This window comes from Crocodylus siamensis, chromosome 1 (assembly GCF_052110815.1).
Source record: "Crocodylus siamensis isolate JL-2025a chromosome 1, ASM5211081v1, whole genome shotgun sequence".
Classification (NCBI taxonomy): Eukaryota; Metazoa; Chordata; order Crocodylia; family Crocodylidae; genus Crocodylus; species Crocodylus siamensis.
Genome location: NC_143395.1, coordinates 79564023 through 79591053, shown reverse-complemented (window position 1 = coordinate 79591053; position 27031 = coordinate 79564023). Strand labels below are relative to the sequence as shown.

At 44.6% G+C, this 27031-nt stretch overlaps 1 protein-coding gene across 3 annotated transcripts in view; it reads left to right on the top strand.

Annotated features, from left to right (window-relative positions):
- FAXC (failed axon connections homolog, metaxin like GST domain containing) overlaps window positions 1–27031 on the top strand; it is a 66470-nt gene that overhangs the window by 24236 nt on the left and 15203 nt on the right. For all 3 annotated transcript variants that reach the window (XM_090037162.1, XM_090037164.1, XM_090037158.1), the window contains one exon: window positions 8999–9216. In XM_090037162.1, the coding sequence (XP_089893288.1) occupies window positions 8999–9216 (218 nt within the window). The remainder of the gene's footprint in view (window positions 1–8998; window positions 9217–27031) is intronic.

The following is a 27031-nucleotide window of genomic DNA, read 5'->3' as shown; positions in this document are numbered from 1 at the left end:
AAAGTATTGGTGCTAGCACTGACCCTTGAGAGACTCCATTCTTCAGAGTTTGTAGTGTTTTTTTCTCCCTGACTAGTAGTGAGTTTAAATGATCTGCTGTAGAACATGTTCAGGATGAAAGCACATCACTTGCACTTAGGTATCATAGAGTGAAGTTTATATTTGAGGCCTTGGTGCTGTACAATATTATAGGCTGCTATAATGTCATTCCGATATATAAAACAAAGAGTGATTATAAATGTTCAGTTTTCAAGATGGAAAGAGGATCCCCCAAGGATGTTTGTTGGGACCAATGCTGTTTAACATATTCAGAAAATATCTGGAAGAGGAGGTGAGTAATGAGGTGGTCAAATTTGTGGATGACAAAATTATTCAAAGTGGTAAAGATGAAGGCAAACTGTGAGGAACTACAGAAGGCTCTGGCATGCTTGAATGAATGGGCAACTAAATGGCAGGTTAAATTCAATGTAGATAAGTGCTAAGTGATGTATGTGGGCAAAAATAACCCAAACTGTACATACAGTAATGGTCTCTACATTAGCCCTTGCCAGACAGGGAAGAGATTTGGGAGTCTTTGCGGACAGTTGCTAAAAACATCAGCTCAGTGCTCAGCAGCCATCAAAAAGGGAAACAGAATGTTAGGGATAATTAAGAGAATTATAAACAAAACAAAGTATAATTTTTTCCCCTTTATGAATCCATGATGTGTCCAATACTGTACCCAGTTCTGGTTCCCACACCTCAAAAAGAATATAGAAGAACTAGAGAAGGTCCAGAGAAGGGCAACAAGGATGATTAGTGGCATGGAGGGGCTTCCAAATGAGGCCAGGCCTATTCAGAGAGGGTTCGGGTGGGGGAGAACATGATACGGTTTTACAAATTATTAAGTGGCAAAGATAAAGTAAATAGGGATTTATTATTTATGAGCCCTCTCAATACAAGAACTATGGGTCACAACATGAAACTAGTAGGTAGTAAGTTTAAAACTAACACAAGGAAATTTTTTTTTACGCATCATGCAACTCATTGCCACCAGATGTTGTGGACGCTGACAGTTTAGCCATATTTAAAAAGGTATTGGACTAATCCTTGGAGGAAAGGGGCACCAGTAACTATTGCACAGGAAGTCAGGAATACAGCCTCTGAATCAGAACTTCCTAGACCTTTTAAATGCTGGAGGCTGCAAATGAGAGAGAAACAGTGTGGACAAAACGCCTTATCATACACAGTCCACTCTCCCTTTTCAGCAGCCACTCTCTGTGTGATGCAGGATATTGGGCAAGATGGATCTGTGGTCTGACCCAGTAAATGTCCATTCTTATGTTCTTAAGGTCACAACAGAGAGCAAGTGCCTGAAGTGACCAATGACCACCCTGCTTTTAAACTAAGAATGAATATGGCAGCATAAACACCTAAAAGCAACGCATTTCCAAAGAACTTCAAATTCGGCTCATAGTTGACCTGCCAGTGGTTCTGATGCAACAGAGTACATAAGCTTATGTACATACATAAGCTTATGTCACAAAAACCAAGTTAAGTACATGCTTTAGTACTTTCCTGGTTCAGTGTTGGGTTCACTTTGTTCATAAGCACTATTTGAACCAAGGTTCCCAGAAATGAAAGGCTCTCCTAATCTAATTGGGTTGGAAACTATGGGGACTTGTAAATGTGACACCATTATCATGTTCACGTGACAGAAATGTCACTTTGTGTGGCTTAATGACATCACGCTGTACATGTGCAAGAGGTTTGAGGGTTTCGAATTAGTTTGCATCATAGCAAATTGCAACAGTGCAGCTGTCAGCTTGCCCCCTGGCTGTGGGAGGGGCAGGCAGGCTCTGCCAAAAAAATAAAATCAGGTCCCATGCCACTTCTGCATTCAGCTTGCTCCCGTGGCTGGCAGAATGCCTGGGGCTGCCTGGGAATGGGCTGGCTTTCCCCTAGGGCAGCCTGGGAAGGTGGCAAGAGGGTGGCTGGATTTGCTGGTGGTGGGAGAAGGCAGTGGAAATGGTGCACAGGCACTGGAAGCCTAGGTGGGTTGCTAGCTGGCTGGGTGCTGCCCCAGCTTGGAGGCACCTGATCCAATACTTCCCTGAGCCCACTCAGGCTTCCAGCACTCCATGCACTGTCCCCACTGCCTTTTCCAGCTGCCAGCGTACCCAGCCGTCCTCCTGCCACCTCCCCATGCTGCCTTGGGGAAGCTGAGTGTGCTGATGGCTGGAGAAGGCAGCGGGGATGGTGCATGGGGCACTGGAAGTCCAAACAGGCTTGGGGAAGCGTTGGATCAGGCACCTCCAAACTGGGGCAGCACCTGGCCAGCAAGCAGCCTGCGCTCTTGGACAGGCTCCAGCCCTGGCTCTGACAAAAAAAGAAAAGGATCTGGTCCCTTACCATAATGTGATGGAAAAATTGAACTGGTTAATGGTTTAGCCCTCAGTATTTTGTTCTTTGCCCCACTGTTTCAATTTCGGGGGCATAGAATAACACCCCGAGGACTAAACCCCTGTCATGTGTACAAGCACCCTATGTTTTTGGCTGAAAATGTGCTCAGAAGGGCACAGGGAAAGTAGGATCTAAATCTGTGTAAATGGCCCTAGATCGTGTTCTTATTGCTATCTTTAGCTGCATAAGTGCTACTTACTCTTTAAAAGGGAGCTGGATTTGTGCCCGTTTTTTGTTTTGTTTTTTAAACTAATATGGATGCCAGGAGGAAGCTAGCGTCTTTGAAACCCAAATGACCCATCTCCTCTTTCTTCTACTGACTCTTACATATTCCATCAACTCACTGTTTTAAATGTGAAACTCTTCAGCCAGACGTATAGATCTGTTGTGTCTTTCATTACAAATTACTCTCTCCTACCTCTTACCCCGGTCTCTTCCCGGTGAGCTGACTCAGAACTTCTGATAGAAATTGAGGTTATTGAGATGGTGACTCAGAGAAGGGGCAATGGAAGAAGATGAACAAAGACATTGTATTGCATTGTTTGTTGTAGTGCAGTAGCTACAGTAGTGAGGACTGGGCTTGAGTCCATGTAGTTTTCCCTGCTACATCATTGAGGCAAGTTTTCCAGTGCAAGTCCTCCTCTGAACCAAATGAAACATTTGCTAGTTTGACTAAAACTGTACCGTTGCAAATCCTGTTTTGCAATGAATTGCCATGTTTATATCGTTTCTTTCCCCACTGTAGCTACTTTAGTATAACAACGCTGATCCAATTTCAGATTGGGCAGGTCCTGAGACTGAAGCATTTAAAAGGGCCTTATTTTCTGTTCATTTAGGGTATGGACACATGAAAACTTGGAGCCCTTTCAAAAAGGGAATGTTTTGAAAGCACAGAGCCGGTACATACTAATGCAGAAAACCGGCTCCAATTTCAACACTCCCTCATTCAGGGGCAGAGTTGGAGCAGCATTTGGATCATTTTCAGCTAGTTCATCGCTAACAATTAGAATGAACTGGCTGCTGCCTTTTTGCAATGTTCCCTCTTTTGAAAGGTATGTACTGTGGGGGTTTTCACCTTCCTCTGCAGAACAGCATGGCCCTCTACATAGGATCTCTCAAGCATATATTCATAGAAGGAGGATGTAGGCTGGCCTGGTTCGTTTGATTTACCTGTGGCAGATTAGGGTGTTGACGTTTTATGTTAGGGTTGATGGTAGTTTTATGAGGGGTTTAGATTATGGATTTGTTTAGGATGGTTTGGATAGGGATGATCCTGCCTCAGGCAGGGAGCTGGGCTAGATTAGGGATGCTCACCCTCTAACCCATGGGCCATGTGTGGCCTGAGAGCCATGGCATTTGGCCTGTGGGGCTCCCCATGTATTGGAAAATGTGGTGGCAGGGGAGCATTGGCAATACCACCACCCTCCCCTGCTTTCAAATCCTTTCCCTTCCCTCCCCATGGGGATGTTCCAGAGCCAGGCCATGTACCGTTCCCACCCTGTTGGGGCTGAGCCAAGCCCCCCGCCCATGGAGCTGGGCTGTGCCCCCTTTCCTGCCTACAAGGCTGGGTTGGCATGAGAACATGCTCCCTTCCCTCCTTAGAGGGCCAGGTCAGGGCTGGTCCATACCTCTTCCCCACCACACAGGGCCAGGCTATGGCTCCTTCCCGCTGCAGGACCTGGCCATACTCCTTTTCCTCCCAGCAGGGTTGGAGCTGAGTCATACCATCAGGGTTATCCCTAGGGGAGCGAATCGGGGCGATCACGGTGGGCCCCATAGAGCTGGGCAGAGTGGTGGCTCTGCATCCAGCCGCTCACTCCCCCACCCCACCCCCGTTGCTATTGATGGCGGTGGCAGCTTCTTCGGTCTCGGGCCTGTGGGATTGGAGTGGGGGCGGGGCCCCGCATGGGCTGATTTGCCCCGGGCCCCACACCCTGCTCAGGTCAGCTTTGCACGCTATCTTCCCCCTCCCCCCAACAGGGTGAGGCCAAGGTTGGGCCATGCCTCTTTGTTCCCCCTGTAGATTAGTTCATGCTCCTTCTCCCACCTACCCCCATATGGCCAAATGGGACCCTGCTGCACCCACCCTATGTGCCATGTCAGGACCACTGGCTGGATCCAGCCTGTGGACAGGCTGGGCACTGTCCATCTGGTCTGCTGGGCAAAAAAGATTGAGCACCACTGGACTAGGTGACATCTGGAGCTCTCTTTGAGCGCTACTTCTCTGTGATTCCAAGCTTTTGTGTGTCCTACCCTTACACTAGTGTAGTTCATGAATAACTGCATTGACTGTGGTGGGATTATATCAGTGTAAAACTGGCACAAGAGGAAAATCAGGCCCAGAAGCTATATCTGTGCAGTAGCCAGTAGGGTAACTGAGTGGGGGCTAGGGTTGCCCACTCTGACTGAAGCTATTCCTGGAGGTGTTTTTTCCCAACATAACATAATGTCATTAGTTGAACCCGTTCACAATATCAATTTCCCAGATTGCTTTCAGTAGTCACCGGGAGAAAGATGTTGATTCCAGTTGACTTTTGACTTCCAACCAATCCAGGGGGGCTGGCAATCAGGTGGGGGCAAGCAAGGCAACAACCCTTGGTGTTGCCTTCTTTTGGAGGGTGCAAAACATAGTTGCCACTGCAGCAGCAGCAGACAGCATAGCTGCAATTAGCAGTGTGGTAGCTTAGCACTGCCTCATACTTTGTGGCTGCTCCCAATGCACAGCTGCTCTGCTGCATCTTTGGCAGTAACACTGTGCTGATTATACTCATATTCTCATAGTGGTAAAGCCTTTCTGTTTTCCAGTGAAAATTTGTGGCTGGACACTGCAGCCTCTAATTATGGCATTATGACACTTGTGATGTCAGGGGACTGTTTGCAGAGTAAGGGTTATGGAATGAGGCTCTTAATAGCAGATTGCAATATTGAGGTTCTTCGTTTTTTATGATTTTGTTGCTTTAAATATATTTATTACAGGCCATTTACTAGCATTTAGGAAATCTGGTCATAAGTAATGAATAGAAAACTGAGCTTTTCAAATAAAAAAAAAACAAAGTAACATTCAAATTCACAAGAAGCAGGATTAGAACCATATAAAAATAGTCGGGATAATGCATCACAAAATGTAGTGTTTGTATATATCTTAATTTAATGACTTGCTTGTCTTCCATGACTAGCCCATAAATATGTGGTATTATCTTATAGGTGTCCATGGCAGTATATACAACACAAATTGCTGTGTTAAAGATTTGCAACCATTCCTATTAACGTTTCTGTGCATTTTGATACCTTTATTCAAATTTCCTTTTTCAAGTTTTGTGTTTAAAAATAGGTATTTTTAAACGCACAGAGCCAGCTCCTGTAGCCTGGTATCTCTTGGAAACCATCTGATTTGAATACCTCTGGCATCTTAGAAGCTATTTCCTGCAAAAAGTGCTACCATAGAGTTTTTTCAGCTGACTGGAATGAGTTCCCAAAATATCTTGATACCAAGAATTGCATTTAATGTAGTTAAACTTGGAAGAGGGTACAGATATGCATAAGAGCATCTGATTCGTGTGGACCAAAATAATGTGTGGCACCTTCTCTGAAATGCAGCAATAAGTAGTTTGCTGTAAATAGTAATCAAAGATTACCTGCTCTTGTCTTTCTGGCAGTACCAACTATTTTATTCCAACATCCTCTGGAAATTTTTTCAATGTCCCCTGCCTAGGCAGGGGACGGAGATACATTCCTCCTTCAGACCTAGTCTTAGCCAGTACGTTTCCAAATAGAATAATTGTTTATCAAAACTAACCAAAATGGGTCTAAAACGTCCCAGTATATTAATGAATGTAAACATTAAAATGTCCTTAGTTATGATAAAACAATAAAAATATATTTTGACATTCAGAAATGTTAGTTATGAGTTCATCTATTTAAAATTAATGGTTACTTCTGGCCTTCTGTGGGAAGTCTTTTGTCCTTTCAAAGTATAGTGCATCTCTTTCTGCTTTGTAAGGGATAGTCTAGACTAGGAAAAGAGGTTGAGATGAAGTCAGGTTTCGCTAACCTACCTTGGATACATATTTGTTTACCATGACCAAATGTCAGCTGCTTATCCCAAAGTAGATAAATTGGTTGGATCATAAGCTGGTGTACACTGCCACAGCTCCACAAAAATCAATTGAGTTTACAGCATTGCACACCAGCCAGCATTTTGAATTTGCCCTAATTTGTACTTGCTACCTTTGAGATTGCCTTTCTTTTGGACACCCCTCTCTTGTCTTGCAGCATTTCAGATAGGGGGTGCAGCCTAGCCAGGGCTGAGGATTCACCTTTCCCATCCTATCTCCTGACCTCTCTATTGAGCCCAGAGTAATTACCTGTGTCTGTTTCAGATATGCTGCTCTTTTGTACCAGTGCTATTTAACAAGCTATAATTATTTTATTTCTATACAAAAATTTTACAGGAATGTTAGTCAGGAGCATGCAGATTCTTAAAATAATCATATCATTTGAGACTACCTTAAAGCTGCATACAGGTGTGTTGTGCATTTCCTAACTTTGCTACTTCAATAATGTCCTTTTAACAATTTTAAGTGCAATTACAGATATAAAATGAATATGTCATGGTTGTTAAGTACAGATAAATCAATCTTTGGAACAGTAATATACTTTTAAAAGACCCTAGGTAGGGTCAGTTTTTTAAGTAGCCTCCAGCTGGCCTCTGAATTTGAACCTGCAGTTTTCCTGGCACACACTTCTTCATGCTTAAAAGCATGGATTAGTCTGAGTAAATCAGATGATGTCTACTTAGGTACTTTTTGCAGGAACAGATTCAATTTTGGGGGCTTGTGAAAACTGTGATCCAAGACTCGTCCATACAAAGTGGTAGCCTCAAGTCTGAGAATGATCTTAAAACTGGGCTTTTATTGGATTACCTAGCAGCATAGTTGTTTATCTAGAATAGTTTAATATTCCTCTTGGGTGCATCCACTCCTAAAGAAAAGGCATATTGCTACAAACGATGATATGAATCTTAGGGAAGCATTTTTATTGTGTATGCTAATTAGATTTCCCACAAAAGTTTCTTCTTTCTGTCTTGCAAAATAGAAACCGCTGGACATGCTTGATTTTATGGTTGGTCCAGTGCCAGTTTGCTGGTAAGATCTGACAGAACCGTTATCTTGAGAAGACTAAAGGGCTGGATTGGTTGTTTGTGACAGCTGTGTTTTTCTAACAACAGTGCACCAGAGGACCATCCTCTTTTTCTTGCTGTCATATTACGTGTCTGGCTGTGTTTTCTGAAACAAGTAGATTCATTCTGTTGTAACATTCCTCCTCCAGGCTGATTCTTTTTCCAATACCGATCAGGTCAATGGACTGAGATGCAAGTACATTGGTTTATTGAAGTATGTTTAATTGGATTATTGAGCAATTTCCTTATGCTAGCTGCAAGATCAGGTTTCCAGTCATAAATCAAGATTATTAGTTTGCATCCTTTGACCTAATACAGTAACATGGAGGAAAGACTCCTAACTATCAGACAGTTTAAAATACCCTTCTACTTTCAGACAATTTTGTCTTCCTTCTTTTTTCATTTCTGTTCTGTACTGTTTGAGGATTAAAATAAATAAATAAGTAAATAAATAAATAAATACATACATACATACATTCAGACATCTTTTTATTCAAAGATTTATGTTAAAATAAACAATCCCATGAAGAAAACTTTAATTTATATTTATTTTGGTTAAGTTATAATGAAGTGTACCGTCTAGGAATAAAATGTGTCAAACACAAGGCAGCCACGTTATTCTTTCTTGATTGTTTTGCATTTTGCCCTCTTAAATTAAAATTTAAAATTGTGTACTTTAGTAGACAAATATGTATTTAATTAATTTTGATTAGTTTATACTGTCTCTAGTGCTCTGTTTTGAAAGTATTGTTATCTTAAGCTTGTTGTATTTTGCTTAGTTGTTGAGCTTATGTTTACCACAGGATTAGGACTAGTACAATGATGAATGGAAATCACTTTTCAAATGGGAGAATCTAGATTCTGATTATTTTGTCTGGGAAACTCCAGACACTGGAACAGTTTATTGGACTTTTATATATATAATTCTCTCTCTCTATTTCATAAAATCATAGGAAAGTAGGGCTGGATGGGACTTTATATGGTCATCTCATCCAGTCCCCTGCTCAGGGCAGGTTCACCCCTGACTATACCATTCTTTGTAGTAATTCAACTTTTTAGCCTAATTTAAGCTAAGCTATCATGCCTCCATCAACAACTTCCCAAAAGTTCAAAAATATTTACACAGCTTTCCTATTTCACAATTTAGAAATTACTCCAAATATCAATATGTATCCATAGACATCCAGCGTTTCAAGACACTTTCAAGTGCATGTTAACTTTTGTCACAAGTTATTGGCTAGCTTTCCCTGAGGCTAAGATCCCTTGAAGTCCTTGAGTATTGCATAATGTCCTAACATACCTCTTTTTAAAGGTGATCTATAAATGTGTTGAACTGTGTGTGCTGCAAAGAAGTAACTTGTTTTCACAATATTGTAGGACACTGGTGTATTGTCAGTGGGTGGACAATCTCCATGAGACTCAGAAGATGCTTTCATTTACTGGCCCCTTCAGTGACCTGTTGAAGTGGATTCTGTGCCATCTAACAAAAGGAATTGTGAAACGAGAAATGTATGGCCATGGTATTGGCCGCTTCTCTGAGGAAGAGATATACAAGCTGATGGAGAAAGACATGCGGTCTCTAGCAGGCCTTTTGGGTAATGTACAATATATCATGAACTATATTCTCCATAAACACTTTTTGTGATCAGACATACTAGAATGCTCTCTATCAGGCTGTATTAAATTCTGTTTTGTTTCCAAACAAAGTATGTATAACCCATCCCAGGCCTATCATTCAATGGTTGTTTCATCCTCGAAGGGAAGATATCTTTTTCCTATCTGTATATGCATATATTGTCAAATTCTGTTTCCACAGTATACTTACTAGGAATTGTAGTGTGCATGTATGTATACATGCTCAAGGGAAGAATTTTGGCCAAAATATTTTAACCAAATAGTTGTAAAACTGATGCTTGAAAGATATTTGAACTTGTTGTGTCTATTTTGATGAGTTGAGTGTTTTAATTGATGTTAGCATTCTTTGAGTAAGGCTGCTTCCCAGCAGGCTTTAATTGTTATTACCTTGATATTCAAAGATGGCTGAGTTGCTGTTGGAATATGGCACAGTGTAGCTGGTTGAGAAAACTCAACCAAATTACTGACCACCTTTTAGAAGTCTTTTGGTTTGCTGCTTTAAAACAGTTAATTTACTTCTGCTCACCTTTGATAGAGAAATGTTATTCAACTATGTGAGGGAGTGGGGCCTAGGAGCAGCTGTGAACTCCCTAGCACCCCCTACCGTCACGTTAGGGTGGACTCAGCACCCTCAGAATCTCGCCCACCACGACTCTGATGACAAATAAGTTGTATGGGAGGCTGCCTCTGTTCCCCTAGTCAACGGTACCGATGTTCCTGCCCCTACTCTGAAATGGGGTATCTCTATGCGCCCCGCCTTAAGGGCTATGCGTGCCTCCAAACCTCCCCTTCAGCACACCCCAAGCCTTGCAGCTGTTCTGTGGGACGTTGTGCAGTCCCTCGCCCCTCTGGTGCTCCCTCTCTCTCTTGGGCACCCTGGGCTCATCGCCCGCCTGGCGCCCCTGGACCGGGCTCCTACCCCCCGGCCCGCTACCGGCACCCCCAGGCCTGTCTCGCTGTTGTCCGGCTACTACCGGCGCCCCTGGGCCTGGCTCAACGCCGCCGCCCTGTTACCGGCGCCCTTGCCAGCATTCCTCACCTGCTCGCCCTCTCTCTTTCTCTGCCCCGCTCTGGGGCCTTGCCCTCTCTGGGGCCAACACCGCGCGCCTCGCGCTCTTTCTCTGCCCCGCTCTGGGGCCTTGCTCTCTCTGGGGCCTATACCACGCTCCTTGCGCTTTGCGTTTCCTGTGCTTGGGGCTCAGGTGGCCATAGCCATGCCTGGCCCCTTGACCCTTTCTTGGGTCGTTTGCCCACTGGGCAAACTGTCGCCGTCATGGGCTGGGGTCCAAACCCTGTACACCGCACCACTCCGGCGCAAACAGTTGTGCCCCACTGGCACTGTGCCCCTGCTGGGCACCGGGAACCCCCCAAGCTGCTGGGGAGCTCCCGTGAGGCCTCCTCACTCCCCTACAGCCTCACCCGGTCCTCTGGTTTAACTGTAACAAACTCAAGCCCGATGGCTGCAACCCAAACAATAGAGCCTCCTGCTCATAACAAACTCCAAGCCCGTCTGGGGCTTGTAACCCTAACTCACTTTAGAGTATCGTGGTTCCCCGCATCATCGCAGCCAGCCAGCACAACAAGGCAGCAACCGCTGACTCCAGCCGCTCAGCTCAGCCGCAGAGCTCCCACTCCTGCGGCAGCCAGGGGAGAACTGCTAGTCAGGCTCCGGCCTGGGCTGTTTATAAAGGCCCGGCCCTGCCCCCTTCTGGCCACCTGACCCGCCTGGTTGCCCTGGCAACCGGCACCTGAGCTGCCCGGCTGATTGGCAGCTCAGTTCCTTTTGCTTCCAAGGCACAGGACACCTTGGTGCTCCTGTGACATACTAGTTGTTGAATAAAGCAGAAGTGACACTCTTGTAGTAATTAACATGCAAGAATTTAAGTTGCTTAATCTTATCATTTGCTCTGACTTCAAACTTTTTACTTCTTCATGCATGCGTAGTAAAGTTACATTTTTATTCAGTTAACTTGTGTAAATATATAGAAAGAAAATATGTTGGAGAGCTGTGGATATAGAAGGAATTTACTGACTGCATAGCTTATCTTGGGGACCATTCTCACCCCCCCCCCCGTTTTTGAATCTGTTTTATAGCTACTTTTTCATACTTCTGCTAGCATCTTCCTGCTCTGGAGGATTCTTTGAGGTTCATAGGTTCTTGGAGGATAAGGAGTATAAAGTATAGAATATAAGAGACCATTATTTCATCTAGTTTAGGAGTGGGCAGTTATTTCAGTTGGAGAGCCACTTAACGACTTCTGGTGAGCTGTTGAGGGGTGCAAAGATAACCCCTCCCCTTCACAGGTGCCCCACCCCGCTTGCCATCTTGGGACCAGAAGTCCTACTCCTAACCCTGACCTTTGCCACCAGAAGTCCCTCCCCTTGCTCCTGGAAATATTCCTTTTGGGAGCAGGGTTTGCCATCTTGGAACCAGAAAAAAACAAAATCATATACAAAAATTAAACATCTGTTATAACATATTTTAATTTTATTTAAAAAATATTTTATCCTGATTTACATGTGTTAGCACAGGGTATATAGAGGTAATCACATAATAGCTCAAACTAAAGTCTTACTCTTGTACATTGTGTGTGGGGGGGTGGGGTTAGTGGAGGAGGTGTGCGTGGGTGTGGGCTTTCTAGGGGTTGTGGGGGGGTGGGTGTATGTGTAGGGTTTCTGGGGGAGTCTGTGGGGAGTTTGTGGGGGGTGGGGGTGGGAGTGTGTAGGGGTGAGGTTTGTGGGGGGGGTATGGGGCCCCCCTTCCCTCTCTTCTATGGCACACAGCCCCAACTGCCAATGGAAGAAGCAGCAGGTGGCGGGCCCTTGGGGTGCTCATGGCCTGTGGCAGACAGAGCTCCGTGGTGGCACACAGCTCCATCTGAGTCATTATTGTGGTACCTAAAGGATGATCTTGGTTGTGCCACATTGTGATATACTGACCAAATATATGGTAAAAAGCAGTTTGTAACAGCTCAAGATAAAATTATTAGTACATTCAGCAAGTAAATTAACACAGTTATACGTGAATTTCTTTTTTTAGGTTGTGCTGGTAACTACTGATTTTAAATGATGAAATATGCAGCATGCATTACAGTACACAACTCTGCAGTGTTACATTTCATGCTCTTATTTACATATTGTGTTGCATTGCATTTTAAAATTATAGTTGTAGACATGGTTGTATTAGCCACTTTTACAGCTTGGGAGATGCAAGTATAAAGCTTTTGAAGGTATGTAACTTCTGTTTCTAAAATAGAAATAATTTCATCTGCTATGCGCATAAGACATTTTTTGAAAAGGCAGCCCATAACTTTTAAAAAATATTATACTGGAGGATAGGGCTCCTTTCATGCCCCTCCATATCTCAGTTCATTGAATTTCTGTACCAACTTGCCACATGGGAAAAATGAGTATGAATATGAAGTATTTTTTTAACCATATTTCTACAAGCTGTGGGCATCTTAAATTCAAGGAGAAAGCTCATATACACTATAGATGTGTCTTTATTTGCTGTTTTATTTTTTACTTAAAACGAGTCAGAAAATTTGGGAATGCATTTAAAAGCAAGGTAATGTAATCAAAGAAATAAAGTAATTTTTTATAATTTTATCTGAGATGAAAACACAATTGGTTTTGAATCTCATATTTTATGTATGCTCTCTGATGTATTTTTAACATAGAAATGCCATGATATCATAATGCAGCATAAAGTACAAGAGACAGGTATTTTTGAAGGTGTAACTCTTGATGTAATTGGAGAACATGGGGATAGGGGAGGTAATCTCCCAAAACACATCAGTGATCCATCAGCTTTCCCTGACGGCAGGCCCACTGGTGGCAGTGCGGACTGTGTGTCATAGGGGGGTGGGGGGCCCTTTCCCCACAGCCCCCCCCACATCCACTCATGACCCCTTTCCCCCACACACATACCCATAAACCCCACACCCACCATACGAGTGCGTCATCCGGCCAGGCAGGCTCCCTGCCGCCACGTGTGGCTCCTGGCACTGCAGGCAGGAGCTTCCCTCCCCACTCACTAGCTGTCCAGTCACTCACCCATCATGTTTGGTGCCTCCGCAGATGGCTTCCAGCTGGAGTGCCAGGAGCCCCACAGAGGTGGAGGCACAGAGCTTGCCCGGTCCAATCGTGTGTGACGTCTGAAAGCCTGTGCCTCCCGCTGGCTTTCAGAGGGGCAGCTGTGGGCTGGTAATAATTGTTCTTTGAAGGGGCCCCCAGGCCTTTTTTTTTTTTTTTTTTTGAATGGCCTGGAGGGCTGGATTTGGCCTGAGGGCTGGATTTTGCCTGCCGCAGTCTAGTCTGACCTCCTCTGTAACACAGGATATTAAACTTCATTGCTATCTCTGTATTGAGCCCCATAATTCATGGGTGGCTAAAGCGTATCTTTCAGAAAGGCATTTAATTTTGATATAAAGACCTCAAGATCAAGATGAAGAGATGGAGAATCTACCACTTCCCTTCATAGTTCCACCCTGACCATTAACATTTTGTTCTGCATTGAATTTTTCTGGCTTTCTGTTTCTAGCTGTTTATTCTTGTTACTTCTTTCTTTGAAAAATTAAATAGCCCTGTAAAGAGAAATACTAATCAAACTGCCTCAAGCTGCCTCTCAGTTTGCTTTCTGATAAGCCAAAATGATTGAGCTACTTAATGTTCTGACTGTCGGGCATTTTCTTTAGCTCTGGAATTATTTTGGCTCTTTCCTGTACTTCCTAAATTTGTCAACATTTAAATTATATATCCTTTATGTGTCTAAATGCCATTTAAGTAATTTGGCAGGCAAGGTTCTTTAGGTAAATCTGACAACTTTTATTAGAGCAACTAAATAGTTGGAAAAATTGGCAGGTTATCTGCCGTGCCTGCCATCTGATAATCCCAGGTAACCTGCCTGCATTTTACCAGTTACATTCTACCACCAGGTCAACATTTCCCCCTCTCCCCCGCAACTACCTGTCTCACACCTATTGTCTCCCATTCCCTCTGATCCTCACTGCCACACATTTGCATTTTCACAGATCTGCATTTTGCATTTTGGCTTGTATTCCACCCAGAAGAACACATAAAACACAAGCAGACTCTCCCTATGCCTGAAGAAGGGTGTTTGTGCCCAAAAGCTTGCAAAGAACAAGTTTTCCGACTGTTTAATTGGTCTAACAAAAGATACTATGTTTACCCAACGAAATTTTCAGTCTAAAAGTCATGAAGTACTAAGTCAAATGCCTTACAGAAGTCTAAGAGTATTGTGACCTTTCTCAGGTACTATATAGTCTCAAGAATCAAGTGAGGTTTGCTTGATAAGCCTTGTTTCTATAAAACCATGTTAACTGGCAGTAATTATATTTCTATTCCTTATTTGCTTATCATACTAATCCTGCAACTGCTTTTCCATTATTTTGTCTGGGATTGATGTCAGGTTAACTGGCCTGTTTGACCAGGAGGTGCTGGCATACTTCCAATTGTCTAGTCTTCTGGAATTTCCCCCATATCCAAGATTTATTAAATATTAGTACCAGCAAGACAGAGATCTCCTTAGCTACTTCTTTTATGTCTCATAGGTCCAGACTTACCTGATTTATAAAGCATTTATCCTGCTAACCTCCTTTTTTACTTTGTGTGGAGAAATGTTATTTATTTCACAGAAGTTTTCAGTATTTTAAAATTTGTTTTCACTCTGATTAGGAGATTTGGATTTGCTGCCAGCCTGAGTCCCTTTAGAACTTAGGTGAGATCAGACTGTTTCCATAAAATGCTCCTATTTTGCTGGCTTAGCCAGTGCCAACTGAATTATGCTTTTGTCTTATTTTTTTCTGATCAGCTCTGTCTTTTTGTAACGAATGGACTAGCATGCATTTTATTATCATTGTCATCATCACATTATATGAGTGTGTTATCCTGTTTCTTCCCAAATTAAAGAGAAATATTAATCGAATACTTTTGCCTTCAATGTGGTATTATTATAAACACATTTACCATCTCCATTTAGTAATGGGCCCAGTTGTATTTTGCGTATGTTGGATTATTTTTTTTCTGTCTATTTTGCAGGGGCAGCAGTGACTTCCAGTTGTCACTGTGCTGTGTGCATGATTGTGATTGCAATCTCGTGGCTGCCAGCAGCAGCTATTTTTTTCCCATCAACCTCCCATCATTCTCCCCATGTCAGTCCCCAGGGAGGTTGCTGCAGTCACTCTGTCTTAGTTATGCCACTGGAACCACCAACTTCCAGTCTAGTGTCTTCCATAATTCAATATTTTTCATTAAGATAAGGACCAAATTAGAATGACCTCATGTTGGATTAAATCCTTTTTGTGTTTAAAATATCATATGAATTCTTAGAAATTCTAATGACTATTGACTACTGCCTACATAACGCCCCTGGAATCTGTCCCTACCTGATTGATGTTCTTCCGACAACATCATTCTTTCCCCATGTTACTGGCAGTGCTTCAGCTATAACTCATGCTGCAGTCTGGTTTGATTCAGTATCTGCACCAAAGGCTTAATGGATGGATTTGCCAGTAAGATTACCATGTCCATTACGACAAACTCAGTGTAGCTGCATCCATGCTGTGATCTAGGTGTGCTAATTAACAGTGATCCTGGTTTTCTCTGATTAAAAAATTGCAAATTCTCTGATTAAAAATGGCCAATTCTTTGATTAAACCCCCCAAATCCATGATTAAAATGAAAGGCCACTATATAGATATGTATCAATTGAACACAATGTTTTATCAATATATTTACAGTTTTAAAGCAATTTGGAAGCCAACCAGTACCTCAATCACTATACTAAAATAAATTCTCAATACCTATATTTTTGGCATTTGATTTTGGGTTTTTCAGCATGGAAAATCAGAACTCCAAATCAGGCCACTCTGTACACCCCAAGGAATTATGTGCAGAAAACTCAAAATTATGCAAAATTAATTACTTTTATTTTTACAAATTAAATATAACACTATCTGAACCTTCCTTAGAAATATATGCAGGTACTTTGGTTGAGGGGTAAGTGTGGGGTGTGTGTGTGGGAGAGATTTTGAAGGTATGGGGATGTGTGTAGGGTTTTTGGGGATATATGAAGGGGTGTAGGGATGCGTGTGGGGTTTGTGGGCAGGTGCGGGCTTTGTGGTGCACAGCTCCTGCCATCAGCAGCAGGCACCAGGCTCTCAAGGTGCTCAAGGCCATAGCAGGCAGAGGCCCCAGCAGTGCGCACATCTGGCTGAGTCTCAGGGCCTGCATATGCTGGCATAGAGCCAGCCCAGCCCACTGCTGAGCGCCTTCAGACCACATGGGGTTGGCTTTGTGCCAGCACATGCAGATTGCGGCACGGCAGGTGGGAGCCATGTGTCACTGGGCTGGGCAAGCTCTGTGCCTCCACATGGAGCTTCCAGCACTCCAGTGGGAAGCCTCCCATGGAGACAAGCAGGAGCCCAACTGGCCTGATGGTGCATGGCTCTGTGCTTCCATATGCAGCTTCCTTCCCAGCCCGATGGCACGCAGCTCCCAGTCCATGTACCACCTGGTCAGACTAGCCCTCCACGTGGGGTTTCCCACAGATGCCTCCCTACTCCCTCAGCCCCCACCCACACATGCCCACCCTGCCCCCCACCTGTCCCTCTGGCTCTTCCCACAGCTCCTAACCCGCCCCCCACTCCACAGGGCCCTCCCCAGCCCTGCTGGTGCCCTCCATCCCTGACCTACAGCCTCCCCCGCCTCCAGGCCTGCTGGAGGGGGCCCTCATCTGGCCCCAAGGCCCCTGCAAGCCCCACTTACCCCAAAGGCTCCAGGAGGGAAAGTGAGCCTGAGCCAAGCCCTGGCTGACTGAGTCTCAGGTCTCCCCTTTCCCCTCTCACTCCTCCTCGGGACAGGGTTGGCCACCTTTTTTGCAAGAAACTCTTGTGGGCTGGAACTCTGTCAGCCTGCAGAGAGCTCTTTGCAAAAGTGGAAAATCTGCGGATATCTATTACAATGAAAAATCTGCTTTTTTCTCTGTTAAAAGGGAAAATCCCTATTGTTTTTTTTTCCATGGGAAACAGCATTTCGGCACATAAAGGTGATATAGAATTTGGCTCAAAGAATGATGAAAACAAGGAAAAGGCAGGGTAGATTTACATCTTATGAACTAACTAAATCAGAGTTACATGAGCTTTGATAAGCAGCAGGTTACTTCATCAGCAGGGATGCTGGTTTTCTCTGGTTTAAAAAAATCCCCAATTTTCAGGTTAAAAAGAGTAACCCAAAATCCACATTTTTCTGTTATTGAAAATGAAATGCCAGTAATACATAGATATATAGAGAGATATATAGATGTTATTTCATTTTGATCATGGAAAAATGTGGATTTTGGGTTATTTTTTTTAACCTGAAAATTGGGGATATTTTTTTAATCAGAGAAAACCAGCATCCCTGTTCATCAGACACTATGGAGGGACCAGGATCCCTGCTGGTTAACATTGCTGAGTGACAGGAACAGTTAGCTTGCTCCTGCCTAATTACTTAGTCTTCAGCACTGGGTGGACATAACTACACTTCTGCTTTGGGAGACACACACTGCTGCTTCTGGCAGGCTGTGTGAGGGCAGTGCTGCCACGTACAGTAGTCACATGACCATAGATGCTCTCTCAGGTATAAGGTTGGCAAATTTGTACGTCCCCTGTGTTAATATTACTACTTTCTGAAGAGTATTTTTACACGAGATCATAATAGATTTGTTTTCAGTGTTTTGTGGGGTTGGAAACTAATTAGAATATCAAGCGATGGCAAATGGATCCCTGCCCTACCATATTCTGCACTGTTTCCAACAGCTGGAGCATTATTTAGGGACACAATTGCTCTTTTTTCAGATGTGCACAGCTGCCAATGTAGACAGTCTTGCCACATGTAAATTAAATAAGCATGAAAAGTAGGACTGGTTCATTCACTGTTTTGCATTGGTTGGCAAGTCAGTTATGAACTCATCCTAACTTTCTCTGAGTGAATTTAGTATTTATAAATATTCTGTGAATGGGCCAGTGGTTAGGGTACCATTTGAGGAGAGAATCACTGGCCCCTTCATTTATGAGATATTTGCTTGGGTTCATATTCTGGTTCACAAATGGCTTTTATTTGTTCACAGGTTTATGGTTTTAGTAAAAAATAAACTAAAAAGAAACCAAACAAAACAATGTCCCTTTCCAGTCCTCTCAGTTTCCAATGGTGTTGGATAAAAGCAGTGCATAAAAATGGCTTCACTTTTTCAATGCAGTTTTCTTATATGGCTGAGAACATTGCATTTTACACATTTAATAAAGTTAGGCTGGAAATGAGAAGATTTCTAACTACCAGATGAATGAGTTTTTGGAGCAGCCTTCCAGTGGGAAGCCACAAAGTATAACTAATTTTAAGATAGCATTTAATCAAGTTATGAGTGGCTTCATGGGATGTATTTAGCTATGGTAGGAAGAGTATATAGCTCAGTAGGTTCATTAGAAGTCTGTGTCTTATGACTTCCCATATAAGCATATTACATTCTTAGTCCTTATTTCCCAGTGTTTGTGAACTAGATTCATCACTTGACAAGTCCAGTGAACTTCAAAGGGACCTGTGTGAAATGTCTTATTTTAAGTCAGTAGTAATAAATAAAACTGGGGAGGGATGAACTTAATAATAGTTAGAGCCTGGCATTGTTATGTCCTATTCATAGCCAGTGAGAAAGCATGTATAAATCTGTATGAACATTGTATCTTAGTTTATTGTGCTGTCACACTAAGCATTTTCATGACACTGGCAAACTACATAGAGTCGGTGGTGATAAGTCAATAGGGGGCACTCGGGCACTGGCTCACCAGTTTCAAAAACGACACACAAAAACTCAGCTAAATAAACAAAAAATAATAGTATCGTTAATTGGAAGTATCCAAAACAGCCTCAGTTGAACTAACAATGTAAACAAAAGTAATAACAATTTTTTCTTGCCTATGTCTGCTAGTAACATAATCAATGATTACGCTCGTCCACTACGCATACACAACAAAAAGTTGAGTATGCGCAGTAGACACCTTGGGGCGATCTCCTTACCGCCCAAGTGGCACATGAGCACTAGAAACACCTGAACAGTTTGAATGGATGGCAATAACCACTTGCTTAAGTGGCAGTGGGGCACCTATACTGATGCCCCAGCCCAGGTAAAGAGCTGTTACCTAGGAAACTGCAGGAAACTGGAAGGGGGGGGCAGAGGGAGGGAGAGGGTAGTGGGTGGGGCCTGACGCTCTCAGTCACCTAAGGTTTGGCTCAGGTTTGCTTTCCTTCTGGAGCCTGTGAGGTAAGTGGGGTTTACAGGGGGGTTGCAGGGCAGGGGGAAGCTGGTTGGGTGCTGAGGGAGTGGGGAGGCTTGCAGCCAGCCGGGCACTCCAGCAGGAAGCAGGGTTTGCAGCTAGGGAGGGGGTGCAGTTTGCAGCCTGGGAGCTGTGGGGTTTGCAGCCCGGGAGCTGGGGGAAGTGGGGGGTTTGCAGCTAGGGAGCTGGAGGGTTTGAAGCTGGGGGGTTTGCAGCTGGAGAGCAGGAGTTAGCAGCTGGGGTGGGGGTGGGGTTTGCAGCCTGGGAGCTGGGGGGTTTGCAGCTAGGAAGCTGGAGTGTTTGAAGCTGGGGAGCTGGGGGTTTGCAGCCAGGGAGTGTGGGGTTTGCAGCTGGGTAGCTGGGGGGTTTAAAGTCAGGGAGCTGGGGGTTTTTGGGGAGCTGGGGGAGTCACAGCTGGGGAGCAGGGGGGGTGGTGGTTTGCAGCCAGGGAGGAGGGGGGTTTAGTTTTGATAAACATAAAAAATTACATGTTATGTTTTATAGCACTGTTTTTGTAAACAAACAAAAATTGAATAAATAAAATAAAAAAAGATTTGAAACTGGATGATTCAGTGTGATGCTTCCCCTGCCCCACATGTCTCAGAGTTCACCAGCTGTGCCTGCACAGAGTGGGTATATTTAAGAGAGGTGCACCAATACATCGGTCTCATATCAGATTGGCACCAATATAAGGAAAATTGACTGTATTGGCAATCAGCTTTTTTGGCTGATGTGGCTGATAATGTAGCTGATAAATGCTCCATGCATGCACAGCTGTAGGACAGTATGCAGGCAGCCAAGAGCACAGGTGGGTGGCGTGGAGAGCAACTGGGTCTGGCTGGTAAGTCTGTTGTGAGGGAAGGGACATGGGGAGGGCAGATTAAGACCCTAGCGGTGAGGGAGGGAGTGGAGCAGGGGCAGAGGCAGGTGTTGCACAGGCGGAGTAGAGTTGTGAGTGGGGAGGGCTATGCACACTCCTGCGAGGGCACAGGGGGCTGTGTGCTCCTGGATCTTCGAGTAGGGAGAGGGCAGCCTGCCATTGCAGGCTGGGGCCAGGGTGGTACTGGGTTCTTCCTGGTGGGGGGGGGCTGAGCTGCACTCAGGGCAGGTAGTGATGCTGGGAAGGGGGCTACAGGCCCCACCCCCCCAGCCCTCTCCCAGTGCTGCTGACCACCCTGAGCACAGCCCAGCCCAACCCCCCGCCCCCACTGGGAAGCCCAGCATCAGTGGGTATATGCCCCCATACCCTCCTGGGGTACGTGCACCCCCCTGTGCAGCGCCTGCCCCTGCCTCAGCCCCACTCCCTCCCTCACTGCGGGGGCCTCGATCTGCCCTCCCCCTTCCTCCACAACAGGCTTACCAACCAGATGCCTCTTTCTATGCGGAACAGCTGCATAACAGAATTGGATCTGTATTGGCTGATATGGCTTGTTAAATATCAGCTATCAGTATCTGCCCAAAAATTCTTTATCAGTGCACCTCTGATATGCAAACTGGTTTGTGGAACTTCTGTCCCAGACCCCTTCCTGGTTTAAGGTAAATTAGAGTCCCCCAGTATCCCAGCATGCTTTTCAGCCTTGGTCTGGGCTGTGCTGTCTGCTTCAGAGAGCAGGGCTTGCCCTGCCCCTCTGCTCTCTAGCCAGAGCAGGGGGCGGGGACATGGGCAGATGCCAGTAATATGGCCTGCTAAGGCAAAAGGGCAGGGAGGGGATTTATTTCCCCTCCTTCTCCTCTCTGCCTGGCCTCCCTGGGGTCTGCCTGGCCGAGGTGGAACAGCCTCTGTCAGGATCTGCCCCCTCCTCGCTGCTCCAGGGGTTGGGGACTGGGGCAGAGGCTGTGGGGCTGAGCTGGGCCAGCCTGGGGGCATTGCTCAGGGCAGGCATGGGTGGGGCAGCTCAGTCCAGGCTGGTGGGACAGGGAAATTCCCAGCTGACTGCAGCTCGGGCTGGGGCCATGGGAGCTGTGGACTTGGTTTGCTCCCAGCTTCTCAGGCCAGGCTGACTTGTCATGGAGCGGCAGCCAACAGGGAAGGGCCCCCCGTCAGATTCCCTCCAGCTTTGCAGCTGTTGCCAAAGGGAAGGGAGGACTTGCTTCTTGCCTGAGCCACTGCAGGCATGTGGCTGCATTTCCTGAATCAAAAATGAATGTCTATTCACATGCAAATCAGTTCAATCTACGTAGGTTAGACTAACCTGCACAGATTGAATCAATACAGGCTTGGGCCTTTTGAAAGTCTGTATTTAGCCTGTGAGACTTGCAGTGTAACCCAGTGGCCTGTTGCTGCGGGTGCAGGTGGGCTCCCCCTTTCCCTGCCATGAGTTTTCCCACTGGAGGTGAAACTGGAGGGGCTTTGATTCTTAATCAGACTAACCCAGGGCAAGAGTAAGAGAATGAAAATGTTGCCCAAATGCTAATGCAAAGTGGCTTCTTATGCTGAGTTGATTTTGAGACTGTAATGCTTCAGACACATCAGATTAATTTGAAGCTCCTTTTTGCACCACAAATATATGTGCTGAAGCAATGATAATTATTTTTAGCTCCAAAAGAAGTTTCAGAAAGAATAATTTGGCAGCTGCCTAATCTCAGTACACTAATCTGAACATTCCCAGTCATGTCATTTTTATCTTCATTTTTTCTATTAATAATTTTTCTTCTTCCTTTTTTAGTTCTGTTTTAGCACCTCTTGTAAAAATGCATATTGTACTAAGAACCCAGTACAGGTGACATGTGATTAAAGGTGCCCTGATCAATTATATTAATTATCTTGCTGTTTCTAAGGCATGAAAATATTTTTCTTGCTTAATTTGAAGCTTAAATTCACAGCTCACTTGGTGACATAAAGCATTATTGGAACATTGTGAAATACCCTTTTATACATGGATGGTGCTGTTAAATGCATAAAATAAGGCAAAAGAATTTTATGTAGCTCCTTTCCCATTCAAGGGGCACATCTACACATTCATTAATGCACTTTAGGTAATGCGCATTAAATCTAGTACCTCCATTGTGAGGTACCAGAAAAATGTGCATCGGTTTATTTTAATGCCCATTAGCTAAAGAGCACTATTTTTTTGTGATGCTTTAATGTGCATTAAAATAGGCTAATGCACATTAAAGTGCATGTGTAGACACGTCCAAGGTGTTCCAAAAGACTTCAGTGAGCCACATACCTAGTTTTGGATATGAGCAGCCAAATCCTTGGCTGGCACAAATCAGTTGGAGTTACTAAAAAAAGATTTGCATTATTGTCAAATCTTTTTTATTCAGAGCTTTCTTACTGGAATTTTCTCCCACTCTTTTTGAAAAGCATCATGGGAACACTTAGGAGTGAATGGTGCCCGAGGTGTATCAAGCAATTTTGGCACTCAGGTCGGAGTACTAGATGCTGGGGATGAATGATGAGTGCATCCCATGCCTTGGCTGCTGCCACTGCCACACATGTTCTTACCTCAGCTGCTGTTGCTACTCCATGGTCTCCTTGCAAGCTGTGTTCTGGCACCAACTCTTCCATGGCACCTGGGGCTGATGCCCTGCTCATCCTGCTCTAGTTGTGCTCCTGGAAGGGGCCTCCCAAGTTATAAAGGCATCCCCCATATTTGTAGCCAACCAGTTGTCCAGAAAGGTCTACAAGTCATTTGCTGTGATCCCTCTCACAAACCACAACCACATAAGCAGCCTATGAAAAAATCAAACAAACAGACCTGTAGGTAAAAAAGCAGAGGACCCACACCCTACCTTGGTGTTTTAATGGTAGGGAATACGCTCAGATGATCCTTAGAAGATGACTGTCTTGCATTACAGAGGAAAGCAAAAAACCCATGGCCCTGCCAGTCTGACCCAGGGGAAGAATTCTTTCCTGCCCTGATCTGTCAGTAAGTCTGATGGAAAGCAGGAACAAAACCCTCCAGCCAGGTGCCTGAGTGGTTTCTAATATTGGCAGCAACACCAGAGCTCCTCAGTCACATTCCACCTCTGGCTCTGGCTAATGTCAAATGCTTCAGAGATAGAAACCTTCACCAGAAGCCATATGATACATAAATGGGTTTGGGGGGGAGGAGAAAGGCTTCTCAGCCCTACAGGTGTCCAGCAGAAGCCCTGAATCATGAGATCAATGAGCTCTTTTACTTCCACATAGGTTATATCTAGAGATTCCACATCAGAAGCAACTAGAGTTGTCAGAGAGATGATGCAGTTAGTATGGTACTCCTTTCCTTGGATTTTTTTCTTTACTTTAGGGACTTAGATCAATGGCCAGTACCTTTTTCCTGCGGGAGGTTGGAATGACACAGCTTGGGCCAGAGGTAGGTTGGTATTGGGACCAGGCTGGTATTGGGACCAGGTGTTGCTATGATTCCCCACCAGCTTGGACACAGTGAAGGTGAACCTCCCCGCTTCCTGGCCACAGCCCAAGTGAAACCCCTCGCTGCAGAAGCTCTGCAAGCTGGATCCAGTGGTTTCACAGGCTGTAGGTTGCTGACCCCCTAACTTATAACTCCCATTTATAGCAGACTGATCTTTAATGTATTTTTCCTCACAGTGACCTATCCTATGAGATAAAGAAGCACCAGTCCCATTTTACAGATGAGGAGCTGAAACGTGGAAAAATATCCAACACTTAGGCACCACTGGCGTTCACAGAATCCCTGCATAACTTTGGGGACGCTGAAGTTTCTGCTAGTAGGCATGGGCAAGCCTGCCTGAATCCTGACACGGCTGAGGACCTCAGCACCCTCTCCAGGCAGTCTAGAGTTTCTCCAGGCTTCTTACCCACGGGACACTTAAGCCAAACAAATGAAAGGGATGAGTGTTACTGGCTAATCTGTGTCTCCTAATACAATGACTAGTGCACTCAGCTAGGGTGTGGAAGATCCATGTTGGGAAGCTGCATACGTCTATGCGCTTTCTAGGAGAGTGCCCAAGCCCCACCAGGCTCGAGTGTGGTGAATAGCTCCCTGGAAGCTGTTCCACTTTGTATAAATAATTAAATATTCCTTAGGGCAGAAAGAGAGAGGTTGACCCCCAAGTCTGGTGGCTAAGGCACTCTCAGGGGGGTATAGCATTGCTGTAAGTCAGTGGGGGCTTGAAAATCGGTCTCTATGATGAGTTCCCTAACCCCATAGGTTGTTGGGGATCTTTAGCTGGGTGTCATTTTTGGAGGAAAGGATTGATGTTTTAAGTACCTACCTCTACGGTTGGGTTCATTGCCGAACATCTCAAGCAGAGTTAGAGGTCTAACTACCTTGGCATTTCTCAGTGATTTGCTTTGGTGACCCTTTGTTTGAGTTGCTGGTTTCTGTGAACCCTTCTGTATGCACGTAACTCTCCCCATACAATGTATGTGCAACTGGGTGCCTATCTTGGGCCTGAGGAATCTACTAGGTGGCCAGACCCTTAAAAGTTGGGCATTTCAATGCCTAAGTCCCTGTGTGCCAGGTGACTTACCCAAGTCACATAGGAAATCTGTGGCAGAGTAGGACATTGGACCTCTTGAATGCCAGGGCAGAACACCAATCCCAATTCCTCTCTAGTCTGGGGTTGCATGGCAGCCTTAAAATGGGTGTTGTAAGCAAAAGTTAGGTCCATTGTAATGTTAACCTTGCCCCAAGGGTAAACTCCTAAATCTGGAGTTGGAGAGGTTGAAAGGCTGGGAGGCGAAGCAAACAGGAACACTTGGTGACAGAATATCAGCCTGCACAAATGTACGTTTCAGGATTGTTTTTGAAGCTGCAAATGAACAACACATGTTAGTGGGTGGTCAATAGGCTGCTTAGCAGTTCTCAGTTGGCGGTGTGAATCAGGCACCCTGGCAGTGGTGTATTTTGATCAGGGGTATGAAAGTGGGCAGGGTGGTGACTGAATTGGTTCAGTGACAGCACTTCATGCAGAGTGGAGTACACGGGTGTTGTGCACTGAGAGAATTTTGAACCCTCAACTGATTTCCTGTGGTGCTGCAGGATGGTCTCTCCTTCCATCAGACTCTTCCTGATCCTTGTGGAGGATTCCTTGCTACTTTGATTTTTAACTAAGGTCCTGAAGGGAAAAGATCCTGGAGAAATTCTGGATGTTTGATGATTTCTTGCCATCCTTTAGAGGCAGATGGTGACTTGAAGTATTGCCCTGAGTAGAGTGGTGGGAAAGTGTTTCCCTGGGAGGCAGAGTGTCTCAGACTCTTGTCTGCAGTGTAATTTGATGCTGGTTTGTACCAGCAGCAAATTATGACACAACTCCCACTGGCTAGGCTGCTCACAAAGCACATCGGGGATTTCTGCTTACTCCTATGCTTCTGGACACAGTGTTCAAGTAGCTCATACAGGAGACTAAGGGCTAGGTCACAGTCATGCTGGTAGGTCAAATATTGAGTTTTTAGGGAACCCTGGGAACAGACATGCAGGAAACCCTATTTCCTTCCCCACTCGGTCTAGTGTTGTGCCTTCTCTGGATAGATCCTGGGTAGATGCCTGAAGAGATCAGCTGAGGTCATCCTCCTGAGCTAGGAGTTGGGTGAATAAATTTACCACTATCACTTCTAAAGAGCATGTTACCTCTTAATGTCCCACGTTCTGGATTTGAGTCTTGAACTCAGGTATATTGTCTCAAGTGCCTGATGTTAAAATGGGATTTTAGCTCAAAATATACAATTTTCATTTGGGGAGCAATTTTTTGAAATTTGTATGAGAGAATTAAGGAGCTGACATTGTAATTACCACAAATACACTTGCAACATTTATTCGCCGTCAGATGGATTCTTTACCTGAGTATCCTATTCAGACAGGGGGGTTGCCTGACAATGAAAAAGCAGGAAAATGTTGCACAATTTTGATATACTATTATTGTCGTTGTTGTTGTTGTTATTGCTATTGTTGTTGATGTTATTGTTATTATTGCCATTTTACAGGGAGTTATCATTATCACACATACATAGTGCTGTTTTGCTATGATTTAGTACCACAGAGAAGTAGGCTGTAGAATTTTGGAAAACACTGTGTTGCACTGCTGTGCAGCGTTGCTCAAATTGTGTAATAAACCTAAAGTTAGAAAACCCAGCAAATCAAAACCAATTTAAATCAAACCCATGAAGACCATCCCCAAGTGGTGGGGTAAATGGATTTGAAAGATTCAATTAGAGACAATAATTCACAGAGTTTATAGCATTTAAGGCCGGAAGGGAGCATTAGATCATCTAGGCTGACCTTGAAAATATGGGAATGGCTCATAAAATAGCGTGCAGGGAGATACTTCTCGTCTCTGTATTGTGCTGTATGGGTATGTGTGCTCTGAAGCAAGCTCGTGCTAGATGGACCTTTGCTAATGGCAACTTTGAACTGCTGTGTAAAATAAATATTCTTTCCTACCATATTTATTAGTATTGTGGTAGCATCCAAGGTCTCCTATCATGGGTCAGCACCACATTGTCCTAGCCACAGTACAAACACAAAATGAAAAAGAC